This window comes from Astatotilapia calliptera, chromosome 13 (genome assembly GCF_900246225.1).
Source record: "Astatotilapia calliptera chromosome 13, fAstCal1.2, whole genome shotgun sequence".
Classification (NCBI taxonomy): Eukaryota; Metazoa; Chordata; class Actinopteri; order Cichliformes; family Cichlidae; genus Astatotilapia; species Astatotilapia calliptera.
The window spans coordinates 6910027-6936381 of NC_039314.1; the positions used below are offsets into that span (position 1 = coordinate 6910027).

The following is a 26355-nucleotide window of genomic DNA, read 5'->3' on the forward strand; positions in this document are numbered from 1 at the left end:
CTCTTGGTTAATAAGAACAGCTTAGTTTCTCGTCACTGGCTCCCTGTTAAATTAATTTCATTTCTTCTCACATGAATGAGAAATGATCTCAACGGAGCCTCAGTCTCAGAGTGACAGCTTACTTCTTGTTCTAAGAGTATCCAAAAGTGGCACATCATCAGCCATCAGACCCCTCTCCTGTCAAACCAGCTTTTAGTTTAGGTTCAAGAGACAGAACTTAAGTAGGTGCACCTTGCTAGACACCCCTTTGCCTTCAGCACTGTATTAATTCTCCATGGCACAGATTCAAAAGTGCTGGAAACATTCAGCAGAGTTTTCGATACATGCTGATGTGACAGCATCACACAATGATCCTGCAGCAGAAATCAGCCCAGGGGGCATTTTTCTTTTTAGTCTCAGTTTCCTGTTCTTAGGTGAAATGAGTGGCATCCAGTGTGGTCTTCTGCTGCTGTAACCCATCTGCTTTAAGGTTCAACATATTGTTGCAGAAGAAAATGCTCTTCTGCACAACTTGGTTGTGAGGAGTGGTTGGGTTATTGTTATTGTCCTAGCAGCTTTAAGCAGTCTGACAGTTCTCTGACCACTGGCATCAGCAAGGGATTTTCACCCAGAGATTTGGACCCCCCTCTGTAAACCCTATGATGGTTGTGTGGGAAGATCCCAGTAGATCCCCAGTAGTACAACAGTTCCCAGTAGAACTATTGTACCTAACATTTAAAGTGCCTTAAGATCTATGCAGAAATAATGTAGGTCGATTGTCCTACATAAAAAAATAAAATAAAATGGAATCCACACTTCTGTAAATGACACATTTATTTTCAAGAAATCTTTTAAATATTTGAAAAATTTCAAAGAAACCGCAACAGACACAGTTGGTTTTATATATATATATATATATATTCAAATAATAACTGCACCTTTATTTATTTATTTTTATTCCTTTTTAAATACATGTACCTGTTAAAACAATTATTGTTTTATTAAGCGGTGCAGACCCCCAATCTCCTGGTGTGAAAAGGCACTTCACTGTGTGAGAGGAAGTCAGGAAGGTGCGGGGCTGGAGCAGCCATCAGGGTTGAATTGTTTAAAAAGCATCATTATACTCATTCATGCAACTTATGGAACAAAAAAAAAAAAAAAAAAAAAAACAAAAAAAAAAAAAGCACATCAAAAAACAAAAAACAAAAAGTACAGTCAAGCACCCAGTCAGAGGGAAATAAATCTCATGGATAACATGATGTAGTATAAAGCTCTGAAATTTTAAGTAGTGAGTGGAGAAATGTCCTCAGATGTATCTCCCAGCAACTCGTGTAGTTTTATTAGTCGTATTTCTGAGTTCATTCCCACACAAAACCAATGTCTCTTGATTCAGAAAAACAAAGAAAACAGTTCAGTTCATTTGCCTGTGCTACAGGTTTTAAGTGTTTTTGGTTAGCTACAAATCTCAAAGTGTTACAGCTGAAAATGGAAATGTGCTCCAGTCGCAATATGGCAGTCAGAGGTCTGAGGTGCGGATTTAAGGGCTTCTGTGGTGACGCTGCCTTGCCTCATTGCTGTGACAGAAGGGCATTCCTGTTGGCCTTCATTTTCTCAAGGCGCTTTACTAGGTGGTTGTTGGTCATCTCCATCTCCTCTACCTTATCTAAAGCTGTGCGCAGCTGTGGGGGAGCAGAGGGAGATAACACAGTCAACATTCTGCCACATCAGGTTTGTGCTCTGGGCTAAATCTGATTTAGGTGTTGTTACCTCTCTTTGAATTTTACGTTTTTCTGCTTTAAGTTCGTCCTCGATTTTCTCTGCGTTATCTGCCGCTGCCTTGTACCGGGAGACTTGCCCTTCAAGTCTGTTAATCTGGGGGAGAAAAAAAACAAAAACAAAACCCGGAACGGATTAGTTTCCCATTTTAGCCACAATACCAACTTTTTTACTGAGGTTTCTGCAAAACATTTCACTTACATTTTGTTCCATTGTACCCATTTCCTGTTCTGCTTTTGAAAGCTTGAATTTGTATTCACTAATCTGTCTGTTGGCATCTCCTACAGAGAGCAGAGTTTCAACGTTAAAAGAAAAAGGGGTGGTTGCGGTTTAGCTGTCGTGTAAGTCGGGTAGCGAGGTCAACTTACTCTGCATTTCAATAAGGTGCAGGTCTGTACCGTTTTCCATCCTCTCCCCATCTGTGTACGAACTGTCCACCTTTGAGTGTTTCTGTTTCTCCTCCTCCAGCTGATTCTTCAGTTTCCTAATCTGAGCCAAAAGTTCGTCCTTCTCCTCTGCCAACTTCCGTAGCCTGACATCTACAAAACACAAGAAGAGTACATTTAATCAAGCTGAAAACTTTAGTCTTTTCCAAGGAAAAATTAATGAAATGCCTAACTTGCTGTAAACATTCCCACTATATAGGCAACAGGTGGTCCAACTCACCCAGTGGACCCTCTCCTGCAGACTCCAGCACCTGGGCGGCCTCCTGGGAGACCAAAGTGATCCCTGAGGACGGAGACTCGTGGTTGACATCTCCGTTTGGTGTACCATCTGGGATGATGACCAGCCCATGTTTCTGTAGTTAAGGAAAAAAAAGCTAGCTGAAGCCTTGTTCTATTATACTTTTTTTTATAGGATACCATCCCGCACAGTGAGTGCTGTGGTTCCAGGATGTAACAGTTAATGATTTTAGAGGTTTAAACGTGTGGATCAAGACATTCATTCCAATGTTTTACACCCTGACACTGCACAGGCTGCACTAATCCAAGCCTGAAAGCACAAACTGGACTGAAACAACAACTGCTTGATGAGAATAATGATGGCTTCAAACAATGTTCTGCTTGTGTTCTGACAGGTTTTGCAAAACACTTTAATATTATTGCAAAATTTGATATCAGATAACGTCACCCCATCTGGCAGTGGGTAAAGAAACATGACTCTAGTTAAATCTATTGAACTGTTACAACAACACGTCCTAGCAGTGTGCATTCTCATCATCTGAACTCACATTGCTGTTATTGACTGTTTTTGAGATCCAAGTACTACAGTGATAATGTTTGCATACATTAGGAATTTTATTTAATGAAATGTAGTCAGGGTCAAGAACAAATTCAGCAGTTACCAAAAGTTATGCACAAGTAGGAAGCAGGGGAAAAAACAAAAAAACAACTAATTAAAATAAGTGAAACAGCAAAGAAAGCGGAAAGAAAAACAAAGCGGTGGAAGTAAAAAGTATAACAACAAAACAGCAGGCTTAGTTCCAAGAAGAACAAAAAAAACAAACAACAAAAATCTTTTGGCCAGCAGCTCTTTCCTGTAACCTTTATTTTTTTTTGTCATTCGGTTGACCTACCTCTCCTGCTTTGGATTTCCCCTTGATGTCAGCGAGCTCATCTCTGAGCTCATCTCTTTCATTCCTAATGCAATCAAAGTACTCTTTCTGCCTCTCTAGGGCCTGGCCACATGGATGAGAGAAGACAAGAGAGAGGAGAAGAGGCAGAGAAGTTGGATAGACTTTGGATAGACATGCAATGCCACACATGCTGGAACAAGACAGGTACCATGCACAAACATGCACTGTGCATATCGAACAAAGAAGAGGGACGTAATAACAAACAGCACACGAGCAGAGAAGGACAAGGTGACGAGCTTTGAGGGTTAAAGGGAAAGATTAAAAGGAAAGGTAGAGCACAGGGGGTTGAAAGGGCACTGCTTCTGATTCTCACAAAAAAACAACAACTTTACATTAACAAATTGACCGATTCACAGATGGAACATGCATCTCATGCTGCAATTTATGGACTTAATGTCTCTTAGAGTTCACATGACCATCCTTCCAGAAATGTTGACCACAGCAGGCTTTAACGCCGTGCCAGTACACTGTTATTGTTAGCTGAGGCCACACAATCAAACTGAAATCTGTTATTTTGACATGCAAAAATCCAAACCGTATGTGAATGGGTTCTGTTATGTGCTAATGCCTAAGGGTCTCCATCATGCAGAGACAGCATGAGAGGCAAAAGAGCTGGAGCGGAGAGGGGGACAAAAAACCCCACAGCCATCGATTGCCTCTCATGTTCTGTCAGAGCAAAGGCATGGGACCTCCTACCGCAATCTTTTTGTCCTTCCAGTTTATCGTTTCCTGCAGGTCAAACACCTCTCTGGTGAGGGCATCTAACTTAGTCTGCATTTTCTGGCTCTCCTGGAGTGGTGTTGAGCAGCAACAAGAGGACACAACACAGGACAGGAACAAAACAAGAAAAACTGAATGGAACAAAGAAGTGAAAATGCACATGTATAGAGACAAAAAGACAGACACTGGTGAAACAGTGTGAAAAGACACTAATTAGAGCAGATATAGCTGGAATAGGAATAGATATAGAAATGAATGATTGATAGGATATATGGAATGAGAAGAACTGTCAGAGCAATAGACAGGATCTATGGTAGAGGATCTAGAGGCAGGCCAGTGCCAATCAGTCCTTATCAAGCTAGCGCAGTAGTTTCCGAACATCTTCCGCAGCCAGTACAGACACATCAACACTAGGCTGAAAAAAAAAGTTTAAGGTTCAACAATACCTCTATAAGCTCATCTCTCTGGCGGATTCCCTCTTTCAGTTCTTCTTGTTTATGCTGGAGAACTGTACATGTGTGTTTTTGTCTTTCTAGATCCTGAAAGCACAGACAGAACATTTTAGCCACAACTCTTCTGTAAAGAGTTTGGGACGTTACAGGTTACCACACGGGAGATTTATCACCTTCGACTTTTCTTCCAGCTCCCTCTTCATCTCTGACATTTGCTCCTCCATCTCCTCTATGACATCCTTGAGTGTGTCCACTTGATAGATGAGGTTGGCTTTGTCGTTGTCCAGCTGTGCATTCGATACCATGGCTTTCTTGTACTTCTCCTCTACCTCTGTGAGTGACTCCTGATAAAGGTTTGCAACATGTTAATACGTAAAAAAATTAATTATTTCACACTCCACCTACATGCAACAGGTGCGTTCTCTGGTATAAGAACAGCTTTTGTAACACATCAAACATGAAATGGCCAAACATGCTACACATGTTTAAGTTTCAGATTAATAAAAAGATATTTAAAATACAAAACTGCTATTAAAAATACTGAATATGTAATTTGGGACTATGTAATGCACAAATGGTGAAAATGATCATACAATAATAAAAATGCCTTCAACCACTTTCAGCAGTGAAATAAGGCAGAAAAAAAAACTATGAGTGCACCAGAAAGCAGAAAACCAGTTAAAAGTGCACCAGTTGTATCCAACTATCAAGAACATAAGATTGTTAGTAAACTACTCTTATCAATAAAAACATACAGTTTCCTTCCTTAGAGGACAGGAAGTTGCGGTGAAAGTCAGTGAGCCAGAGGGCCATTGAACCCTGTGCCAAAGAAAGCCTGGGTGGAAGAAATAATTTGAAAGAACGACTGATCTGTCAGCAGGTGGAGCTTTTACTCTTCTTCTTAAGACATTAAAAACCAGCACTAACTGAGGGAGTGTCTTCATTTAAGATCAAAACAGGAAGAGGGAGAAGACCATGCAGGAATAAAGAGTCATTGCGCAATTCTGACTGGTAGCAGGCAAAGAAACAGCTGTGGTGTTAGGAGCTACAGGACAGACTTCAAGGGGTGTGAGTGGGGAGGCAGTGTGAGTTAGTGAAGTCATGCTGCTCCCAGAGGACAAGAGAAGACATGCTGTGAGCTCAAGCCCCTCTACCTTCAGCTCTTTAAGCCCTTGCATGTACCGCCCTTCTACATCCTGAATCTGGTCCTTTAGTTCATAGATATCCTGTAGAGCAGATGGAGGGAATGGTTGGGGTGAACTGGGGCATCAGAGAGGTTGGGGAGTATAAAAGGGAGAGACAACAAAGCACCCGTGCTGCCATGTCAAACAGTCCAGCTGACATACAGATGCCCACTTAGAGACAGACAGTGTCATGGGCACATGTCCCATCCAGTCCTCCCATGCACACACACAGAAAACTGGTTAAAGCAGACACAAAGAACAGCAGGAGGGCAGCAGAGGCAACGCTCCAGAAGGAATATGTGTTTACATAAAAGGCTCAAAAACACAATAATCAAACATCCAAAATCAAATTGGAATTTTGTGTGCTAACTTCTAATCAGTTATTCACTAATTATTATAGAAAAGTGACACTGTGTGTATTTGAACTTCTTACCCTAAGTTCACTCAGACTGGTGTCGGGGTCGTAGGCGCTGCTGGTGTCTGTGCTACCTCGACGTGATGAGGTACCACCCAGTGATGCCAGGGTGGCTGCCGAGAGGCCTGGGGTGGCACACCGGGAGGATGGCTGAGGACATAAAGTACCCCAAACCCCAGTGAGAAAAACAAACGCAGCACAGCACAGCAAAGCAATCATCTGATACTACATGGCTCTTGAGTAATCCTGTTCTATTCAAATCCACCTGAAAGAGAAACCAGCTCAGACTCCCAAACGGCTGTTTGTATACACTAGGTTACTTTTATTCCCATTTTTTTGTGCTTGCATGTAATACAGAAAATTAATTCCCAGTGGAATTTGATTTATTGATGACTCAGACATTACATTTAATTTTTTTTAATTAACTTTGTGATGAGGAGTGCAATAGTTGCAACCAGAAACAGAAATGTGTCTGGTGTCATTCTGCTCTCCACATTCCTTTGTATAATTGTACTATAGTTGTTTACACACACACACACACACACACACACACACACACCCACCCTTTCTTAGCGCTACCTGGTGAAGCTGTATGTGCGATCTGAAATGAAACACTCGCTAACCCTGCCTCGCGTTGATGTGAGATAACATGATAATAACACAGTGAGGGTGACACGCATCCTGGCTCTACCCAGGATGCACCCTTGCCTAAACCAAACAAAAGCCTCTCTAACAGTGAGAAATGATCCGATGGAGATCATCTTCTGGTGTGCGCTACATGTCTGAAAAGCAACAATATTCCGACCTCTTATCCCCAAGACTGTCCAAAACTGTCCTTTGAAGACATCTGTTATAGCAACCTCTGCATGACTCAAACAGGATGTACAGAAGTCTTGTGCGATCCCTCAAATCTCTATAGGTGTAGCAAAATATGTAAATAGGTGTAGCAATTTATCAAAATGTAGCAAAATTGGAATTCAAACCAAACAATTAAGGATGACTGTTGTACCCGTACTTATTTTGGTGATGTTTTGAACTAATCAAATTTGGATTCATTACTCCATAAAACATGTTGCCACTGATTTTCGGTTCGGTTCTTGTAACCTGGCACACCTCAGGCTTTTCTCCCCGTTCCCCTTACTAAACAACAGCTTCTTGACAGCCACACTTCTGCTGAGACCATTTCTGAGGCTTTAGTGAACAGTACGTCAGATGGGTCTTTCAGGTCCTGTGTCAGGTCTATGCCCTATTTCTTAACGACCTCTAAGGGTCTGTCTTCTTCACTTGTTCCATTTTCTGCCTGTCAAACTTTTAAATTAGGGCATTTTTCATAGTTTCAACTAAGAAAAAGGGAACAAATGATTTGTTTTTACTTCAGGCTGCTGGCAAGACGTCTGTTATGTGTAGAAATGATACTGGTTATTATGTGTGTTTTTTTTTTTTTTTAATACCTGAATGATTCATAGGTCAGTGTTAACTAGCTTAAAAATTATTTTGCACAGTATCCCCAAAACACCATCATTGGAGATCATTTAATTCTTTGCTTAAGAAAAAAAAAAAAAAAAAAAAAAAAAAAAAGTAATGGCACTTACTCTACTATAATCTGAATACTGCTTGTCACATTTTTCATCCAGCTGCAAAGCAAGCAAGAAAAAACCCCATCAGTTTAGTTCATATTCATGCAATAAATTAGGAACATACAACCTGTATGGTCAAGCTTGAAGCCGTTTCCTCATCTGTAAAAGCAGTTTACAAGTTAATATGAGTTAGGTAAAAGTGCTGCATGTTCACAAAAACTACAGAGCTGACAGCTGATCAAGACACCAATACATTAGATACCCAGCAGTCCATGCTGCAATCACAACCACTGCAGTGGCCCACAGCACCCTACTATCAATAACAGATTAATTTCCACACAAAAACAAACAAAACAAAAAAATATGAATGAGTTTTAAATACCAAATATAATTTTTAATCGTGCGCAAGCCACTTCTGTCATTTTTATTTGTAAGTAATTTGTGTTAGACTCCATTCCCAAGCACACCGTCTGGAACTTTGTTCAGTCACTTACAGCATCCAAATCTGGAATACTCAAATCATCAAGGTCAGACACAATACTGCCTCTTCGGTTGGAGCGGCTGAAATAATCAGCGGCCGATTCACTAATGTCCAAGAGGTCAGAAGACTACTTACAACAGGCGCAGGATGAAGAGAGAGAGAGAGAGGGAGAGAGAGAGAGAGAAGAAAGAGGCAGAGACAGGATAAGAGAGGGCCACTGAGTAAAACACGAGACAGGATAAGTACACATGAGTATTACATTATTGATGCCCAGTACAATACAATTAAAAAAGCAAAAGCGCTTAAGTTTACTGCCACATCAACTACCCCATTACTACAGCTCACCCCACTGTCCCTCCTGCCTCTGCTACCGCGTTCCTGGGACACACTGCTGACAGTGTCATCATCTGAGGAAGACTGACACAAATACGCACACAGACAAACGTCACAAAATGAGGAATCACTGTACTTTTATACAGCAAACAGCAACTGACAGAATTCCAAGTCTTGGTCTTAAATAGAATTGATTTACTTTAAAGCAGCAGTAAGAAACCTAATTCAATTTTATGCATTTAGGATAATTATCTCAGATGCATCAGCTGGACCCAAGTTAAACCTTGCTACAACTTCTCAGCCTGCACAGAACTGTTCACACACTTGTCACACAAAGTCTGTCAAAAATGCTTTCCTGAAACGGTGAGAGGAGGTGAGGAGGAGGCTGTTAGCAGTAGGTTTTTGGGTGCTCTCATGCAGACTGGCGGTGGTTTTAAGGTGCTCACCACAGGGCTGCTACGAGTGGAGCTGGCTCCAGAGGAGTACCAGCTGTATTCAGAGGGCTGTGGATGGGATGAGGAGGAGGACAGGATCAGCATGGAGCCAGACATCACACTAATGGCATAACAATAAACTGCTGTGGGATGACAATGCAAAAATAACGTGGTTCGACAAACAGAAGACTTACAGCTCTTGAACTGTAGCCTGAGCCGTAAAGGCCAGCGTCGTCGCAAATAGAGGCCTGAGGGTACACGTGGGAGACAACGTAGGACTCAGCAAAACACGAGAGCACACATAAATCTATGACGCACTAGCTAAACAGACTCTCTTTTAGCCATGCAATAAACAAATACTTGGTTTTCCAACTTCAGCTTGGTTTCAGTGCTCCACATCAGAAGCCTTGGCTTCACACAGACTTCTGTCTTATCTAACCGAAGCACAAAAATCTGCCCACAGATAAGTGCGCAGAGTCCAGGAGCTAAATATAAGCAGACCCAGCCACACTGGGCATCCAATCTCATGTACGTGGCTGTGACAGAGGGGGGAGGTCTGCCTCTGAAGGCAACTAGAAGCGTGCAGAGATGCTGGCCACTTAGAGAACAAAAACTGACCGTGCTGTAGCTGCGAGACAGCCCTGTGCCAGTGGTGCAGGGTGAGGAAGTGGTGGCCTGTTGGAGAGGAAAGGAGCAGGGAAAGGTCACCTTAGAGGACAGAGGCAGACCATTGTGGAAAAGTGAGGCGGTGAGAGAATAAAGAGAAGCAGCGAGTGGAAACAGGACGAATGTTTTGCTGAACCTAACACATTTAGGACTTTGAGCTCAAAGTGTGATAAGACATGACATGTCCATTTAAATAACACCCTGGTCATAGTAATTTACATGAATTCAAATGATTTTAAGAAGTGTGGGTATAAAGTTCTGAGCAACACTATGCGCCAACTGGTATGTTTCTCTCTACCCTGATTATTATGACACACAAACAATGCCTCTTATTACAAATATCTAACAAATATGTAACACATAAAAACTCCACTAAACGACACCATGCAGACAGGAATAGTCAGCTTCAGCTGGCTCCATTTTCAGTGAGTGTCTGTCAACTAAAAGTTGCACAGCAAAGGACCAACCCGATAGGTAGAGGTGGAGAGAAGAGGTGGTGGTTTGGTCTTTGTTAGGCTGGTGTAGTTCCTCTGATCGTGGTACAGCCCAGTCTGCAAGGATATAACCACCAACAGAAATTTCATCCTCTGGTGTGTGTTTTATTAACACTTCTTGATCTATGCGCCACTTCACACAGTGATGACAAGTAAAGGGTAAAGTCAGCTGCCAAGAAAATACCACTGCAAGCCACCACAATGACTCTACACCATCTCCATGCTTGAGATCACAGCCAAGACAACAACACTGACCAGAAGGTCTTTCTTTGAGGGCCGGGATGAAGCCTTCTTATGGCTATGCAGATCATTGTACACAGAACTCTGTTCAACACAGAAAAACAATGCAAAGAGAAAGAAAATGCAGCTGTAATGGGAAACAGGAACTTCAAGAAAAAGAAAGTTATAAAGAATGGCAAACACCTAAGTTTCATACAGTGGAGCGTGAACTCTTGAGCGCAGAGCTAGTAGAGATGCCATCAGACTGAGGAGGAGAGACCACAGAATTATGATCGGATAAAGATTAAACAACAGAAACAACCAAACGAAAAAAAAAACATCTGGGATGCTGTTAGGTCAACTTCTACAAATGCATGCATATGTTTGGTGTACTAGACACATAACTGTGTTTTGAAAAAGCTTTTGGTAATGCTGAACTGTACACCCTGCTATTCTTACACAGTTTAGAATCTGTGACTTTGTTTCTTTGTCTGCCAACTCATGCTGTACGACCAGAAACTGAGCAACCAAACTTGACACGCACACTGCCACTCAGGCCCCACAAGGTTCTTTATCCATTTCAGATATGATGTTGTCATTATATCACCTGGCAACCACCTAACAATGGACATTTATGTGCCTATAACACCTTTTAAAAGCATTGCATCGTTTGTATTTATGACAAAATCCTCTCTCTAGATAGATATAGATATCTATCTATCTGCAAAACTTCACTTATGTGTGATATATTATGAGGCCATCAGGGTGCCTGTCAACAATCTAGGAAAACTACTAAAATTACGTATAACCGTAACATGACATTATATTGCCCTTATATTACCTACAACACCCCAGGAAAGCACTGTATCACTTTTATTTCACAGCCAAGACCACAAGCAGGGCAAACAATACAGTACTATGAGCATATACTAGTGGGTAGAAATATACCATTATGATATCTAAGAACCAGTGTCAATGTGCATGCATTTCCAGCACAAAGAAAAAAAAGAATTTAAAAGCTGAAAAATGTCACACCAAGTTTTCTTATGAATGAATCAGAATCATAAAGCCAGGCATTCAGAAAATATCATGGTGCAAACTGCACTGAAAAGGCATTTCAAGATTAGTAGATGAGAAACTTCAACAAAAAAGGTAACTACTCTAAAACAGTTGCCATCTAGGAGTTAGATCTGCTTGCAAAAATAAGGTTAGGTGAATCTACTATTTAGCCTTCAAACTACTCTCACACATATGCACAGAGAACAAACCAAGGCATCTTTTCTACGGGAACTGGATTGACTCTTAGACCCCAAGTCACGTATTCCTGATGACGACGACTTAGAATAAAAAACATTAAAAAAAAAGATAAGCAGGGAATTTCTCAGAGAAAACTAAAGCAACAGTCAATACTGTCAAAATAAAACGCAGTTCAGCCAAATCTTAATATATATAACAACTGGTTTCCACACAAGAGCAACGGCTTTCACACATTAGTGTGCCCCTATGAGTGTGCAGTCTTAATAAACCTGGCAGGGGTGTATTATGTACGCACCCTGTAGCTGCGGACTGACGTGACATCATCATCCAGCCCCTGTTAATGTGGAAATATGGAGTCACAGTAGAAAAGCAGATAGAGAGAGACACACATGAGTGATGAGAGATTAACTGTATGCCTAAAGGGGAAATAAGAAAAGGAAATAGAGGGAGACAAAGAGGAAGTATGTAGGGGAGATACAGACCCGCTGATGACGGCTGCTGGATCTACTACTACTAGAGGCTCTGGCTTTTTCTGCGTCAGCCTAGATTCAGGAAGGAAAGTTGGAGTGAAAGCAGAGAGATCACTGGAACACTTGGTTGCTGTGCAAAGCCCGAGCCATTCAAAAAAACCTCTGCGTGTTTATCACCAAATGGGTGTCATAAACATTTGCAAATGTTAGCCTTTTCAAGCAAAACGGCAGGATTAATGATAAACTAGACATGCTAATATATTACAAACCTTTGTCTCATTAAACAGCACACAGTGAAAACCTATTTTCTGCATCAACACACCAACACAGATTAATTTCATGCAGAAGTAGTTCATAAACATTTAAGACACTATCATTTCTTAAGTAGCTGGAGGAGTACAGCTAACGGTCCAAACCGCCTCCTTACATACAGACTCACCCACTCTAAATAAAGTCAAAGGCCAAAGCCTGCTCTCCAAATACACAGTCACAGATTATGGTGTCTCCAAAGCAAATACACTGTTGAGGCATATTTCCACAGTGAGGTACATAGTAGTCAGCAAGTCAAGTGTAGCTAAATTGTCAGGGTTGACTGGGACTCAGTCCCACACAACAGGCTGTGTTAGTGGAAATGGAAGCAACAACACTGCCTCACTGGCCTACCATCCACTGGTGGATCTGACCCCATTTTCTGCTGCTACTGCTGGATGAGCGGTAAGAAAGCTGGGCAGAGGGAGGAAATGCCAGGAAAAACATACAATCATATTTCATTCAAAACTGCTGAAACGGAAAAACTGGGTGACATTTAAACCAGGAATAGAAGATTTTTTTGTTGATTTGTGGACATGCAGCACTTTCATTTTTTTCTTTCCATGGGTATATTTCTGTATGTGAACTGTCACTGTAGACTTTCTTTTATGCTATAAAGCCAACAGCTTGTAGATCGTCTGCTGTGGATGCAGATGAGCACTTTGCAAACAGGAGGTAGCGACAAAACATTAAAATGTGATTAGCAGAAAGAAAACAAGACCAAATCCCATAGTAAAATTACAAAACATTTGTGCTAACAGACACAGCAGTAAATCAGAGTACCTGATGGCCTGAATTACGGTCAGAGTATCTTTGCCTATCAGGTCCACTTACCTCTTTCTGTTGCCGTTCAAGTTCCCTCATTCGAATGTCTCTTGCCTCTGCCCGAGCCGCCCTCTTTGCTGCCAGCCTCGCCTCCGCCTGTAACACACAACATGAACACACCTGTCAATCTCAAATGGAAACTTATAAAAGGTATAAAAGAGACAGCAGAGCGCTGCAATAAAAATAATCACACTGTAGAATTTACATGAGTATGTTTGGATATTGAACAGTTTCCTGTAAAAGAGAAGGCATCTGGCAGACGTGGGTTGATTTCATTTCTTCACACTCGCTTGAAGGTCGTGCTGTCACATAAGATGAAGCCCTGCTTAGTTTTAACAACACATCAACAATAACAAATCACCAAAAACGACCTAGTTTATGGATCTACCAGGATGATAAAGACAAATTAGTGCTTATTTAAAAAAGAAAATTATAATAAAGAGATTTGTTTTTATTTCACAAACACTGCTTTAATCACACAGTAGAGACCACTCAATGTAACTGTAAAATGATCTGCTCTGTAAATACCTTATTCTTAAGCAATATCAAAGATTTCTCTATTGAACTTTTTTGTTTTGCCTCGACAAAAATAACATTAATATTCGCTGATTTTGTTGTTGTTGTTTCTAAACTCAAATATTGCTACAGGTGCTAAAACGTCTGTCTTTTTACGGTATGGAAACTTTGCAGAGTCCATATTACATTGTGGACCAGCTTCCTCTGTGCCACAGCTCCCGTTGAGTGCTTGGGATGCCTCATCCCCACCAACATGTGCTAACCATTAGCTTCAGGAGGGCTAATTTAAAGCCCTCACAAGGGGAGATGCCGATAGCGCACAAATAAACAGAGAAGCAGAGCAAATAGAAAAAAAACAAACAAACAAAAAAACAACATGAGTCAGCCTGAAAACAATTTCACAATATCCAAGTGACCCTGAAGCACAAAACAGCTATAAATAAAAGCTAACCTGAATACCAAAACTCCTCTTTTATTGCACAATTTGTTGTAGTGAGTCAGATTATAAACAGGAGATAATTTTACAGAGCATGGAGGCTAATGTGAGCAACCCCTTCACAGCTCCGATTAGACACAGGTGACTATGTAGCCTAGCCTTTCATTGGGTACTGAATACGGCATACCAAACATGCTCTGAAACTAAACATGCCACAAACAGAGAATGGCAAACTTGTTCGTGAAACTATAAGCTCTTTATCTCTAGCTAAAAGGCAGTCCATAAATACTGGGGGTAGTGTGTACAGTATCTCACTGCAGACAAACACTGTCAGCATTCCAGCAATTTCTTATCTCCACTGCCAGAATCGAACGCCTGTGGACATACGCTATTCCCGTTTCAATAATAGCCTGAAGCGCACAAACACAATTTAACAATCTTGTTTAGCAGATGAATTATCATTTAATCCTAACAACAAATACAAGCTAGAGATGTTCATATCCAGACATGTTTTAATAGATTAGTATCAGCTAAAATACATTAACCAAACTCTGATCTTGTCCTTGCTGCATTTCCAACTAAAGCCTGCCAGTGTTCTCTTCTTAAAAGACATTAGGGATCAACACTGCAAGCAGTTCACTGCTCTGTGACTGAAAACCAGAGTGCCACTGTGAAAAATTATTTGGTCACAGAAGTGACTCAACTCACACTCAGGCTGGCAAAATTAGTTAAGTTCCAACAAAAACAAACCCATTAGTAGGGCTGGGCTATATCATACCGTTCACGGTAATACCGGTGTAATTTTGGGCAACGATAGGAAAATGAAATATCGTGATAGAATTAGAGATGGACCGATCCGATATTACGTATCGGTATCGGTCCGATACAGACCTAAATTACTGGATCGGATATCGGAGAAAAATAAAAAATGTAATCCGATCCATTAAATATCACGAAAGCACCTCACAAAACTTGCAACACGCCGTAACTCGCCTCAGAACGTTAGCACATCGGAGCAGTATGCATCACGTGATAGAGCGGCTGTGGGATGCTGGACCTGTCGGTGGTCTGGATAGTATGTGGAGTTTCGCTAGCAACCCGGCATTTCATCTCCGACAAAGTTATCCCCGAGAGAAGTAAAGCAAGTGTGTAAGTCCATCTCTGAATGTTTGTACAGCATTCCTGCGTTAAGCTTAACAAACGATATATGGAGCGAGTGCCTCTTCTTGCTGCTACTTCAATCATGAAACTGCTTAATGATCAGCTGATCGGCTTTTCTGTCGCGAGTCTGTCTCTCTTGTTTGTTTTTGGCCCACTTTGCACCAGAAAGAGGAAACCAGCGGCTGAACAACAGCAGCAAATTTAAGCTTGATAAGCTGTTGTTAGAATTTATTTAATATTACTTTCTACACCAGGATCTTTTTCTACGTAGCTGACGGCTGGTAACTGTGCAGGGGCGGATCTAGCAAAGTTTAGCCAGGGGGGCCGATAGGGCATTAACAGGGAAAAGGGGGCACAAAGACATACTTTTCTTTCTTATTCTCATTTAAAATGTCGAGCTTTTAATAAATAATTATCTGACACCCAAAGTTTTAATTTGATGTAAAATGAATAGAAGTCCATTACTGTATATAGTAACTATTAAGTCTAATATATACAGTGGGGCAAAAAAGTATTTAGTCAGCCACCGATTGTGCAAGTTCCCCCACCTAAAATGATGACAGAGGTCAGTAATTTGCACCAGAGGTACACTTCAACTGTGAGAGACAGAATGTGAAAGAAAAATCCATGAATCCACATGGTAGGATTTGTAAAGAATTTATTCGTAAATCAGGGTGGAAAATAAGTATTTGGTCAATAACAAAAATACAACTCAATACTTTGTAACATAACCTTTGTTGGCAATAACAGAGGTCAAACGTTTACTATAGGTCTTTACCAGGTTTGCACACACAGTAGCTGGTATTTTGGCCCATTCCTCCATGCAGATCTTCTCGAGAGCAGTGATGTTTTGGGGCTGTCGCCGAGCAACACGGACTTTCAACTCCCGCCACAGATTTTCTATGGGGTTGAGGTCTGGAGACTGGCTAGGCCACTCCAGGACTTTCAAATGCTTCTTACGGAGCCACTCCTTTGTTGCCTGGGCGGTGTGTTTTGGATCATTGTCGTGTTGGAAGACCCAGCCTCGTTTCATCTTCAAAGTTCTCACTGATGGAAGGAGGTTTTGGCTCAAAATCTCACGATACATGGCCCCATTCATTCTGTCCTTAACACGGATCAGTCGTCCTGTCCCCTTGGCAGAAAAACAGCCCCATAGCATGATGTTTCCACCCCCATGCTTCACAGTAGGTATGGTGTTCTTGGGATGCAACTCAGTATTCTTGTTCCTCCAAACACGACGAGTTGAGTTTATACCAAAAAGTTCTACTTTGGTTTCATCTGACCACATGACATTCTCCCAATCCTCTGCTGTATCATCCATGTGCTCTCTGGCAAACTTCAGACGGGCCTGGACATGCACTGGCTTCAGCAGCGGAACACGTCTGGCACTGCGGGATTTGATTCCCTGCCGTTGTAGTGTGTTACTGATGGTGACCTTTGTTACTTTGGTCCCAGCTCTCTGCAGGTCATTCACCAGGTCCCCCCGTGTGGTTCTGGGATCTTTGCTCACCGTTCTCATGATCATTTTGACCCCACGGGATGAGATCTTGCGTGGAGCCCCAGATCGAGGGAGATTATCAGTGGTCTTGTATGTCTTCCATTTTCTGATGATTGCTCCCACAGTTGGTTTTTTCACACCAAGCTGCTTGCCTATTGTAGATTCACTCTTCCCAGTCTGGTGCAGGTCTACAATACTTTTCCTGGTGTCCTTCGAAAGCTCTTTGGTCTTGGCCATGGCGGAGTTTGGGGTCTGACTGTTTGAGGCTGTGGACAGGTGTCTTTTATACAGATGATGAGTTCAAACAGGTGCCATTCATACAGGTAACGAGTGGGGGACAGAAAAGCTTCTTACAGAAGACGTTACAGGTCTGTGAGAGCCAGAGATTTTCCTTGTTTGAGGTGACCAAATACTTATTTTCCACCCTGATTTACGAATAAATTCTTTACAAATCCTACCATGTGGATTCATGGATTTTTTTTTCACATTCTGTCTCTCACAGTTGAAGTGTACCTCTGGTGCAAATTACTGACCTCTGTCATCATTTTAAGTGGGGGAACTTGCACAATCGGTGGCTGACTAAATACTTTTTTGCCCCACTGTATATATATACCCTAGTAAGCTATAGTACTTTTTCCTTTGGGAAGGTATCATCTGTGCAGTCTGCAATTCTGTTGAAGAAAGATGTTGAATTTATTTAATATTTTAATATATTGAAAAATAATTGATTTCTGTGCATTTTTTTTTCCCACACTGCATCAAATTAAGGTTGATTACGTCGATTAAGCATCATGAGGTGGAGCGTGAGGGGTGGTTCCCTATTTTTTATTTATTTATTTTTGTTGTTGCTGGGAGTTGGAACCCTATTAGTTAGGTTGCTTAATATTTACGCTAAGTACTCTTTAAAATACCAGAATAGGGAGGATGGTGTAGGTTTAAGTTTATTAGATTGATCAGTATTGCTGAACTATGAAATTTTTTTTTTTGCATACAGGTATAACAGAATAGCTTTAGTGTAGTTGTTGTTTTAAACTTGAGTATGAACTTATACAAAATGCAGCAAGATATTAAAAAAAAAAAACAGTTTTGTTGATTAAAACACACTATATCGGATTCATATCGGTATCGGCAGATATCCAAATTTATGATATCGGTATCGGTCATAAAAAAGTGGTATCGTGCCATCTCTAGATAGAATATGGGTAAAACGCGCATGCGCAGTGCCTTTGTTTACATATGCACACGGCGGCGACGCAGAATGAGAAGAGCGAAAGTGGATCGTTGAATGAAACGGATGAACCAGAATTGATTTGTAAAAATGCTGCAACTTCAGTGGTGTGGAACTGGTTTAGCTTTCGTCCGTCAGATACACAACAAAGCACTATTTTTAGTAGAGCATGTTAGCGGGCCGTGTTGTTTGGAAAATACGGCACACTTAAACTCAATCCTTTGATTTTTCTGAAAATCGACAGTGCCCCTTATAATCCCGTGGGCCTTATGTATGAATTCTGGTTGTGTTTACTGACCTCGAAACGATTTTATGTCGTACACGGCGCTCGAAAATCTGTCAAATGTTTTAGTACGACTTTGCTAAGCTACGAACCCGCACCGCTTGATGGATTGTCGGAGCATTACGGCTATATTAGGCAGGCGCCTCGCGGAGTGATACGTACTGTGCTTCAACATAATATTACCGTATTGTGTGTGTGTATATAACCTCTTTTTAAGTTTTGTGGATATTATACATGGTTATGCTGAGGATATGTCGGCCAGTTTCCACTGGAAATGCCTTTTGGTTAAACTGTCAGCAAGGAATTTGCATTTGCACTGTTACGTCTTTATATAACTTTAATGCACATAAAAAACAGCTGCTTGTTTAAGTGAAAATACATTGATGGGGTTTTTTGCACTAATAAAGTTGGGGAGTTGTAAAGCATGTTGTCTAGTGTCAATTATATCGTCAGTCATATCGTTATCGCAAATTTCCAAATGTATATCATGATAAATATTTTTGGTCATATCGCCCTGCTCTACCCATTAGTCCTCCTTTCTCTTTGCTCATTAGGAAAGATGCACCACTGATTGACATCTGCAAATAAGATGACATTTACCAATGGAAGAGGCTGATGTTTCTATCTTCCGTTTCACACCAGTGTTCAAAGAGAGAGTGATAAATACAGAGTTCTTTGTTACCCCCACACAAATGGAAAAGGGAAAAGAGAGAGAGAAAAGAAACCCCAAACAAACCAAAACACACACCCCTAAACACACACACACAAAAAACAATAAATAAACTAAATTAGCAACAGCAAGAGCAGACAGTTTTTTATTTTCAACATTGTTATCAGGCCAGACCTTCACAATTGGCACAACCATACTAATTAGCAAAGATAAGTACCTGTTAGTCGGTGCAGACTTTCACTTTCACTGTTTAAAATGACAACATCATTGGCTAAATATTAACCTCAACTCCAAATTAAGCCCTGTTATTGCCTGGTTTCTGTCACTCCTGCAGCCTGTACAAAGACTCATAGCGATGTAGAGGGAGCAATGAGTAGACAGCAAGTAGACAGTCTAACACCACAGTATCAAGAGTTAATTTTGATTAATAATAATTTACCAACTTCATGAACATATAATAGCAACTCCAATATTTTGAGCAAGTCGCTTATGAAAAATAAGTTGTGGTTTGGATGTTCAGTTTTATTTGGGGATATATGTGGTAGCCATGCTTTTGCCAGAACAGACGTTTGACCTACGGTAAACTTAATATCCTGCACTGTGATCTGTACAAGGTGAAAAAGGAAGTAAAGTTGCAAGTGTGTAAGAGAGACCAAATGAGAAAGCAAATGAGATGGCTGGCCGTGTGCTCTGCACCTGTTGATCTGTCTGACAGTATGACCTGCTCTGCACAGCAGCACAGCTGAGCTTCTCTGTCTGTCCTATCTATAGACTGGCCCATCCAGCCTTGCTCTCTGACTGCCACATCATGGGCCTGAGAAGGTAACCCGAGCAGTAGAAGTTCGCCATTAAACACTCCTCCTACACTTGAGGCAATAAGATTAATCCACCATATGGGGATATTCACCAAAATTCAAGTAATAAGAAATGTAACAGAAGGCTCCTTTTCCTCTGGTTTATGTCAAAGTAAAGTGACTTGAGTGTTGGGAATAGTGTTGAGAAAACACTTCAAGACATCTGAGCTCTCTGAAAATGTGAAACTTATTAAAAAAAGAAAGAAAGAAAAAAAAAAGAGCAGATTAATCGGTACACGATCTATAAAATGCCACTGTAAAACCTGAAGCAAAACACACACTGTACAAGAAGTTAATGTAAATGTCAAAGTTATTGTAAAATTAAAAATAAGTATGTGGAATGAGGAATCTGTATTCAAGGTTACTGTAATTAAACCCCAATTCTCTGCAAAATAAAAAAACAAACAAAAATCTTTCAGTCTGTAATAACTGGAAAATGCCGGGCTGTGAGAAACTGACCAATAACTTTTTAATCACCTACAATTCTTCATAATAAATTCAGCAGTAAATGCTGAAATTTATGTAATATTAATATTTAGATAACATACTGTACATTATCGCAATCTGAAATGAAACAGTCAATATCGAGCTTTTTAAATTGACCTTTATTTATGCAACAATCTGCTAAACAAGATTGTTATGTTGTGTTTGTGCGCTCCATAGGAGACTCAATGCCACATTTACAAGGGAGGTCTGTTTGAGCTTGTTTTAACTCCAGTGGAAATAATTATGATAGCTGATTAGTATGTCCTCTATACTAGTCCTGTAAATAGCAAACCACCAGGTCTCAGCTCTCTTTGAATTATACTCAACCAGTCCTTGAAAATGCTAACTCCTCTATGTCTTACTTTTAGAAATCCAAATAATAATTGTTAAAAACAGGTTTTAATGGGGATAGGAGTGGTAGTGATTGTATCCCAGCAGCCATCCAAACGCTTATGAACACAGACTGTAATAGGTGCTTTGTTCTTTGAACTCTTAACACTCCTAACCATATAAGGAAAGTTGTACACTTTCCATTGCAACAGCGACTTGGTGATATCACAAATGAAATCAAATGGACTATGAACTATAGTTTGTGCACAGACACTCCTCTCTCTACATCAAAAAAGACATGCATGGCTTTGTTCAAATAGTTGACTCCTTAGATCCCTATCTGAGGGACAACACCTATGAGGTGATAATCTAATTCTAATACTTGTCCCCTGCTTGATTTGTAAGCTGCCAGTATTCCAAAGATTGAGTGCCCAGTAATGTAAGGGGCCTCAAAACTAGTCTGGTGATGGTGCAGGCTCAAATTCACAGTCACTCTCAGTCGGGGACTGTGCCAAGACTTTAGACTGGTCGACTTTTGGCTCTCCTGACCACAAGGTAGGAGCTGCAGAGGTTTAAGAATCTGGGCAGGTGGTGACGTGAAACAAGTTAGACACTGACCCCTTGAACTCCCTAAACAGTCTAATCTCTGGTTAGCAGCACAAAGAGAATGAGACTTAGGACCTGACTGGGAGGGTTGGATGACTCATGTTTCTATGATGAGCCTGTGTAACTATAAAGAGAGCAAATGGAGCCTTGTGCTTAGAGTTCAAGAATGAGGAACTGCACCGCTTTCGATCATCAAAGACTTCGCTCTTAAAGGTCAATATAAACATCAACTAAAGGCTGATATTTATCGTTAGGTTTAAGCTTTTAAAGGCAAGAAATTATCTGATTTAGCCTAAATTTTACAGGAAAAAAAACCTGCAGAATCACTATTACATGCAAATATGAATTTAAAGATCCCTTTAAAAACTATTTAAAACAATACAACAAGAACCAAAAACAATATTTGCTTTTTCTGCTGTTATCCACAATATTGTGGAGAAAAGTGAAGGAATGAAAGGCTTGTAGTGGAACAAAATGGAATAATCCCAGGGCATGTTGTTACAAGCCAGGCAGCTTTTTTCTTTGCCTGCGTTTTTCCTTCGTGAACAAAAACACTACAAGTGAAGTCAACCTCTGTGGACTCCAAAACAGCCGTCTTCACTTGCTTCACAACTTAACTAGAAAAACACAAACATCAATATCTAAATATAGATATGAAGGTTTTTGATAATGCAACTTTGAGCACCACACTTCAAATTAACATCAGTCGCCCTGCAGTCTTCGTACACCTCTCTAATTCAATGTGCTGTTAAACTAAACTGATAGCTAACCTAGTCTGAAACCTGATAGATTGCATACAAGTTCTGCTGAGTAGCCTTTGGTCTCAACTTTCAACCAGTTTTTCAAAAAACAACACTGGAACATCAGTAAGGTCAGCCAGGTTACTCCAAACCTGGGCTCTAAAATTGTTAGCTCAATTTCAAATGGTGTAAAAGCTATTGGTAAATACTTTCCACAATCTCTCAGGCCAAAAGATAATTAACATTTTTAATTCTTTTTGTTTGAATTCACACAAATGTAAGTAAAAAAAAAAATACTTCTGTCTTCTTGAAATGTTTCACATTGATGAAAAATCATTACGATGACCTGAGTTTTTTCTTTGGTTTAAGTAATTGCAATGATAGAATAAGGGTTACAAAAAGTAAGTAGACACATGCATTTACATTATAAAGCTTAGGCAAAAGATTTAATCCCCATGTTCAGTTTAAAAGGGCTCTCACAAACCATAATGCTGCTTAGGCAAGCATATGAGTACTGACAATGCTCTTAAGAAACTACTTGGTACTACAACTGGTAGTTTTAAAAAGTGATGGTTCTGTTGCCCGGGTTAGCCACCCTTAAATTGACAAATCAGTCTTCTGTCTATACTTGAAGCCCCCATTATCTCAACGAGGATAAACAAGAACATTTGAGCTGAATAAAAATCTGATTTGCATTGATTCAGATTGCATAAGGGGAACCTTTTATGGAGAAAGCATCCCAGGTTCATTGCAGTAAGCTTCAAAATTAATGTAGGTGATGAATGACCTTACCTCACGAGCAATGCTACTCAGCGCTTCATCCTCTGCTGAGAACCGATCTTTTAGAGGAGCACGCTTTCTACCAGTGCCTTGTGTCCCCATGTTAGTACTGGAACTCATACTGCGTAAGCCCAGGAGATGGAAACGTGTGTTAATTCCTGGAGGAACAAAAGCAGATAAAAATAATTTCAACAAGTCAGTAAACAAAGTCAAATGATAGAATAATTAGACATATGCCTTTTGGCTGTGTTTCACGGTGTATGCGTTCTGCACTCCCAACTCAGACACTTCATATCTCTTATTTTCACTCCTGCAAAAACAGACCCTTGTATGGCACCCACAAGGGCTTTGGATAAACACTTGTGACTGACATGAACCAGCTTTAATGTGACATGCATATAGAAGGAGCTCTGGTAGCTTAAACCAGCCAGAGATACCAACCCAAAACGCAGCATGATAAAGTGTACAGAATGAATAACACAATTAATTAAAAAAATAAATCTACAAACAATACCTGTCCACTGATTACGCTTGCATTTTAAGTTGATGTAATGGGTATTCCACATGCGTTGATAGACATAAGAGTAATATTAGAGTTAACATTATCACTAGACAAAAGCCCACTGTGGATGGCTGGTACAGACACGGGGGGGAAAACGCCTAGTTTACGATCCGGCTGAGTCAGAGGATCCAAGTGAGACATGAGCACTCCATGCAGACGTTTGATGAGCTAAACCGCGTAGGTCCAAGAGTCAAACGCACTAATCACAGACGCTGCAGGCAACTTAACGAATACTGATCCTTGACAAAGAATAGGGTGATTAGCCACCCATCATTAATCAGCTGGGTTAAGTTACCACCCACTAATAAAGCTGGAATTACCCCCTGTCATATAAGCAAAATAACGGCCTCAGCTGGGTTAGAACAAAAGTAATGCAATGAAGTGAGGCAATGTGTTGCTCCTTAGCGTTAGCTACCAGCGTTAACTACTGTTAGCTAGCTCTTTGCTGAGCTAACTGGGAGTGCTAACTAGCATTTCGTCGTTCCCGAATTCATATTTGAAAAGTTCCCTTATTAGGTTCTCATTGAGCTTTCAGCCCAGCTAACGCTCTAGAAAACGAGAACTATTTAGACGTGTCCATCCCCCGGCAATGACCCCCACCCCCCAGTCCCGAAGACCTACCTAAAGCTAGTTCACTTGTTTAGCTGGGTAGTTAGCTTGGATAGCTAGTGGGGCTAACCTCGACTCTCCAGAGACAGACAGGGCAAATTGGCACTGATCCTCCAGTCATATTTCCCAGCCCCCCAAAAACAATACCTCACCTTCGCGACACCTTTAAATAACCCGCGATACTGTCGAGGTGTTATCCCTTGTCTCCTGGAGTTTCAGGGGTGAGCCATTCGGGTTCTCTTCAGAGATTGTTAGTGTTTTTGTCCGCAGTGACAGCTGTCATCAGTCCGCCTTTCCACCGCTCCTCACTGCCCTCCTTACCCAGTTTCCACACACACTGGTTGGTTCCAAAGGACCCGGATGTTGGAAAAAATTAGGGTGTGATGCTGCGTTCACGTCCCGCAAGAATAATCAGAATCTTAACTTTTTTTCAAACTGATGCAGACCTTCTAGTTTTTGTATTACCATATAATAATTTTAGGCGATAGAAACATTTCTTTCTTTAAACGAGAAATAAATCAACCCTCTTGTATTGTTATTACTATATAAATATCCCTTTGTATTGGACAGTTTCTTGCTTTGATGAGCAGACTTTGTTAAGCTTGCTCACAAATGATATGATATCTGTAAAGCTTGTATCTTTTAGCCCATATTTAAGTACAGTATAAATTTAATGTAGTTGAAAATGTAGTGTAGAATATATTGTATGTAGACTTTTGCCAAAATATTATCTTATTCAAAAAATTCCATCCAGTACATGTTATTATTTTATATTATTATTATTATTTCTTTTTTATGCAATGTTATATTTTTAATTTCAGCATTTACTTTTTTCCTTGTCAGAAGTTTAGTTTGGCCTTACTGATGGGGCTCGGGGGTCCAGACCCACCCACTAAAGATGGTGTACCCCTTCATCGGATTTCTACTGATATGCTTCAACTGTAAGTTCCATTAATTCATAGAAGTTGCTAATAAAAACAAACAAAAAAACACCCTCCATATCGGTTAATAATATTTTAGTGCTTCTTCAGCAATCATGTAACCATCATGACTGAGGAGGTCATGCTGGTAACCTTCATGTTCCTTTGAAACTAAACAGAGGTCATTCATCAGCTGGTTCAGCTATATTGTATGAATGTAATTAATAGAACAAACCGAATACTCCAATGAACTTGGATGTCCGTCCAATAGCATATGGTGTGCCACCAAAGCTGCAGAGGTTACCTAGGAAGGTCAAAGGGCACTGTAGTCACGGCTACATAGTTTGTCCACATGAGGGCAGTAATGTATAACGATTTGTTCTGCATTATGTAAAAATGCAGTGCTGTATGGAGTTACGCCATACTTTCCTAATTGTATGATGTGGATGCAAACATTTATGTCGTTTAATTTAAATGCTGAAGTTACCTGTTTAACAAAATATAGATGGCAGTCTGACAGAGCCAAAAAAAACCAACCCAAAAACAAAACTTATACAAGGGCAGTGACCTAATATTTATATGTGTATGCATGAGAACAGTGCAGAAAACTAGTGTCTTATTAGCAACAACTCCAAGAATATATGCAAACAAAGTACTGTTTATCTCTCTTTGTGTTTTTAGAGCACTTGAACACCTGCAAGGGATTTTCACGCAGAGAACCTGTGTGGGAATTTCCTGACTGACACCCATAACACAGGTTACACGAACTCACACACACACACACACACACACACACACACACACACACACACACACACACACACACACACACACGCACGCACGCACGCACGCACGCACACGCACGCACGCACGCACGCACACACACGTATTCTTATTTTCCCTCATTACAGGAAGCTAATACTAATGATTGTTTTGTCCCTGATCGCCTCTCTCTGTTTGCTGCCGTGCAGACAGGGTTTACTGGAGTCTTAACCCAAAGACAACATCAGCCACACTGTCTCCACACTTCTACTCCTGATTAACTTTCTATGTAGTCATCACTTCAAGCACTAATTAACTACTGCAGCTGTAATAGCTAAATAAATAGGCAACAGATGCACAAGATTGGGTTCAGTTATGCAGCTGCTCATCAGTCACTGATAATAGCGATTGCAACTCTTTGTTTTTCTGGCTGCTATCTTGGCAGAACATAGAATCATTGCATGTTTGGCAAACTGCCTCAGATGCTATTTCTTGGATTCTTCAACACAGTGTTTTACTGTAACAGGACAAAGCAAACAGCCACGGGACTTGGATATCAGTCTAAAGTAAATGATGTGTGTGAATATCACCGGACAAGCAATAGTGGAGTGGGTGGAGAAAAAAACGGAAAGCCTTGAGGCAGCCAGACAGTACTTAAATGTGTTTTCCTAGTTTTATGGCAGTTTT

The 26355-nt window shown here is 40.6% G+C and overlaps 1 protein-coding gene across 13 annotated transcripts; it reads right to left on the reverse strand.

Annotated features, from left to right (window-relative positions):
- Window positions 1-1171: 1171 nt before the first annotated feature.
- Window positions 1172-24351, reverse strand: lrrfip2 (leucine rich repeat (in FLII) interacting protein 2). Of its 13 annotated transcripts, XM_026189326.1 has the most exons (27): window positions 24139-24351; window positions 22828-22973; window positions 13237-13323; window positions 12757-12816; window positions 12106-12165; window positions 11919-11957; window positions 11635-11703; window positions 10584-10631; window positions 10403-10471; window positions 10121-10204; window positions 9606-9662; window positions 9182-9235; window positions 9000-9056; window positions 8566-8637; window positions 8234-8347; window positions 7755-7796; window positions 6181-6312; window positions 5718-5789; window positions 4737-4907; window positions 4558-4650; window positions 4088-4180; window positions 3332-3433; window positions 2422-2554; window positions 2124-2294; window positions 1957-2036; window positions 1747-1851; window positions 1172-1658 (listed from the first exon to the last, which is right to left on the reverse strand). In XM_026189326.1, the coding sequence occupies exons 2-27, from the start codon at window positions 22933-22935 to the stop codon at window positions 1548-1550; spliced, it is 2283 nt and encodes a 760-aa protein (XP_026045111.1). In that variant the 5' UTR covers window positions 22936-22973; window positions 24139-24351; the 3' UTR covers window positions 1172-1547. The 13 variants fall into 13 exon arrangements, with proteins under 13 accessions (XP_026045111.1, XP_026045114.1, XP_026045113.1 ...); XM_026189329.1 differs by lacking the exon at window positions 5718-5789; XM_026189328.1 differs by lacking the exon at window positions 11635-11703 and having other exon boundaries at window positions 24139-24350.
- Window positions 24352-26355: the final 2004 nt, after the last annotated feature.

Excerpts from the sequence above, each read along its gene's own strand:
- lrrfip2 (XM_026189326.1), bottom strand. The coding sequence starts at position 22,935 with ATGAGTTCCAGTACTAACATGGGGACACAAGGCACTGGTAGAAAGCGT. Across the intron at positions 10,205-10,402 it reads CCTCAAAGAAAGACCTTCTG|ACTGGGCTGTACCACGATCA; the intron begins GTCAGTGTTGTT and ends ATATCCTTGCAG. Across the intron at positions 2,555-3,331 it reads GGAAATCCAAAGCAGGAGAG|AAACATGGGCTGGTCATCAT; the intron begins GTAGGTCAACCG and ends CCTTAACTACAG.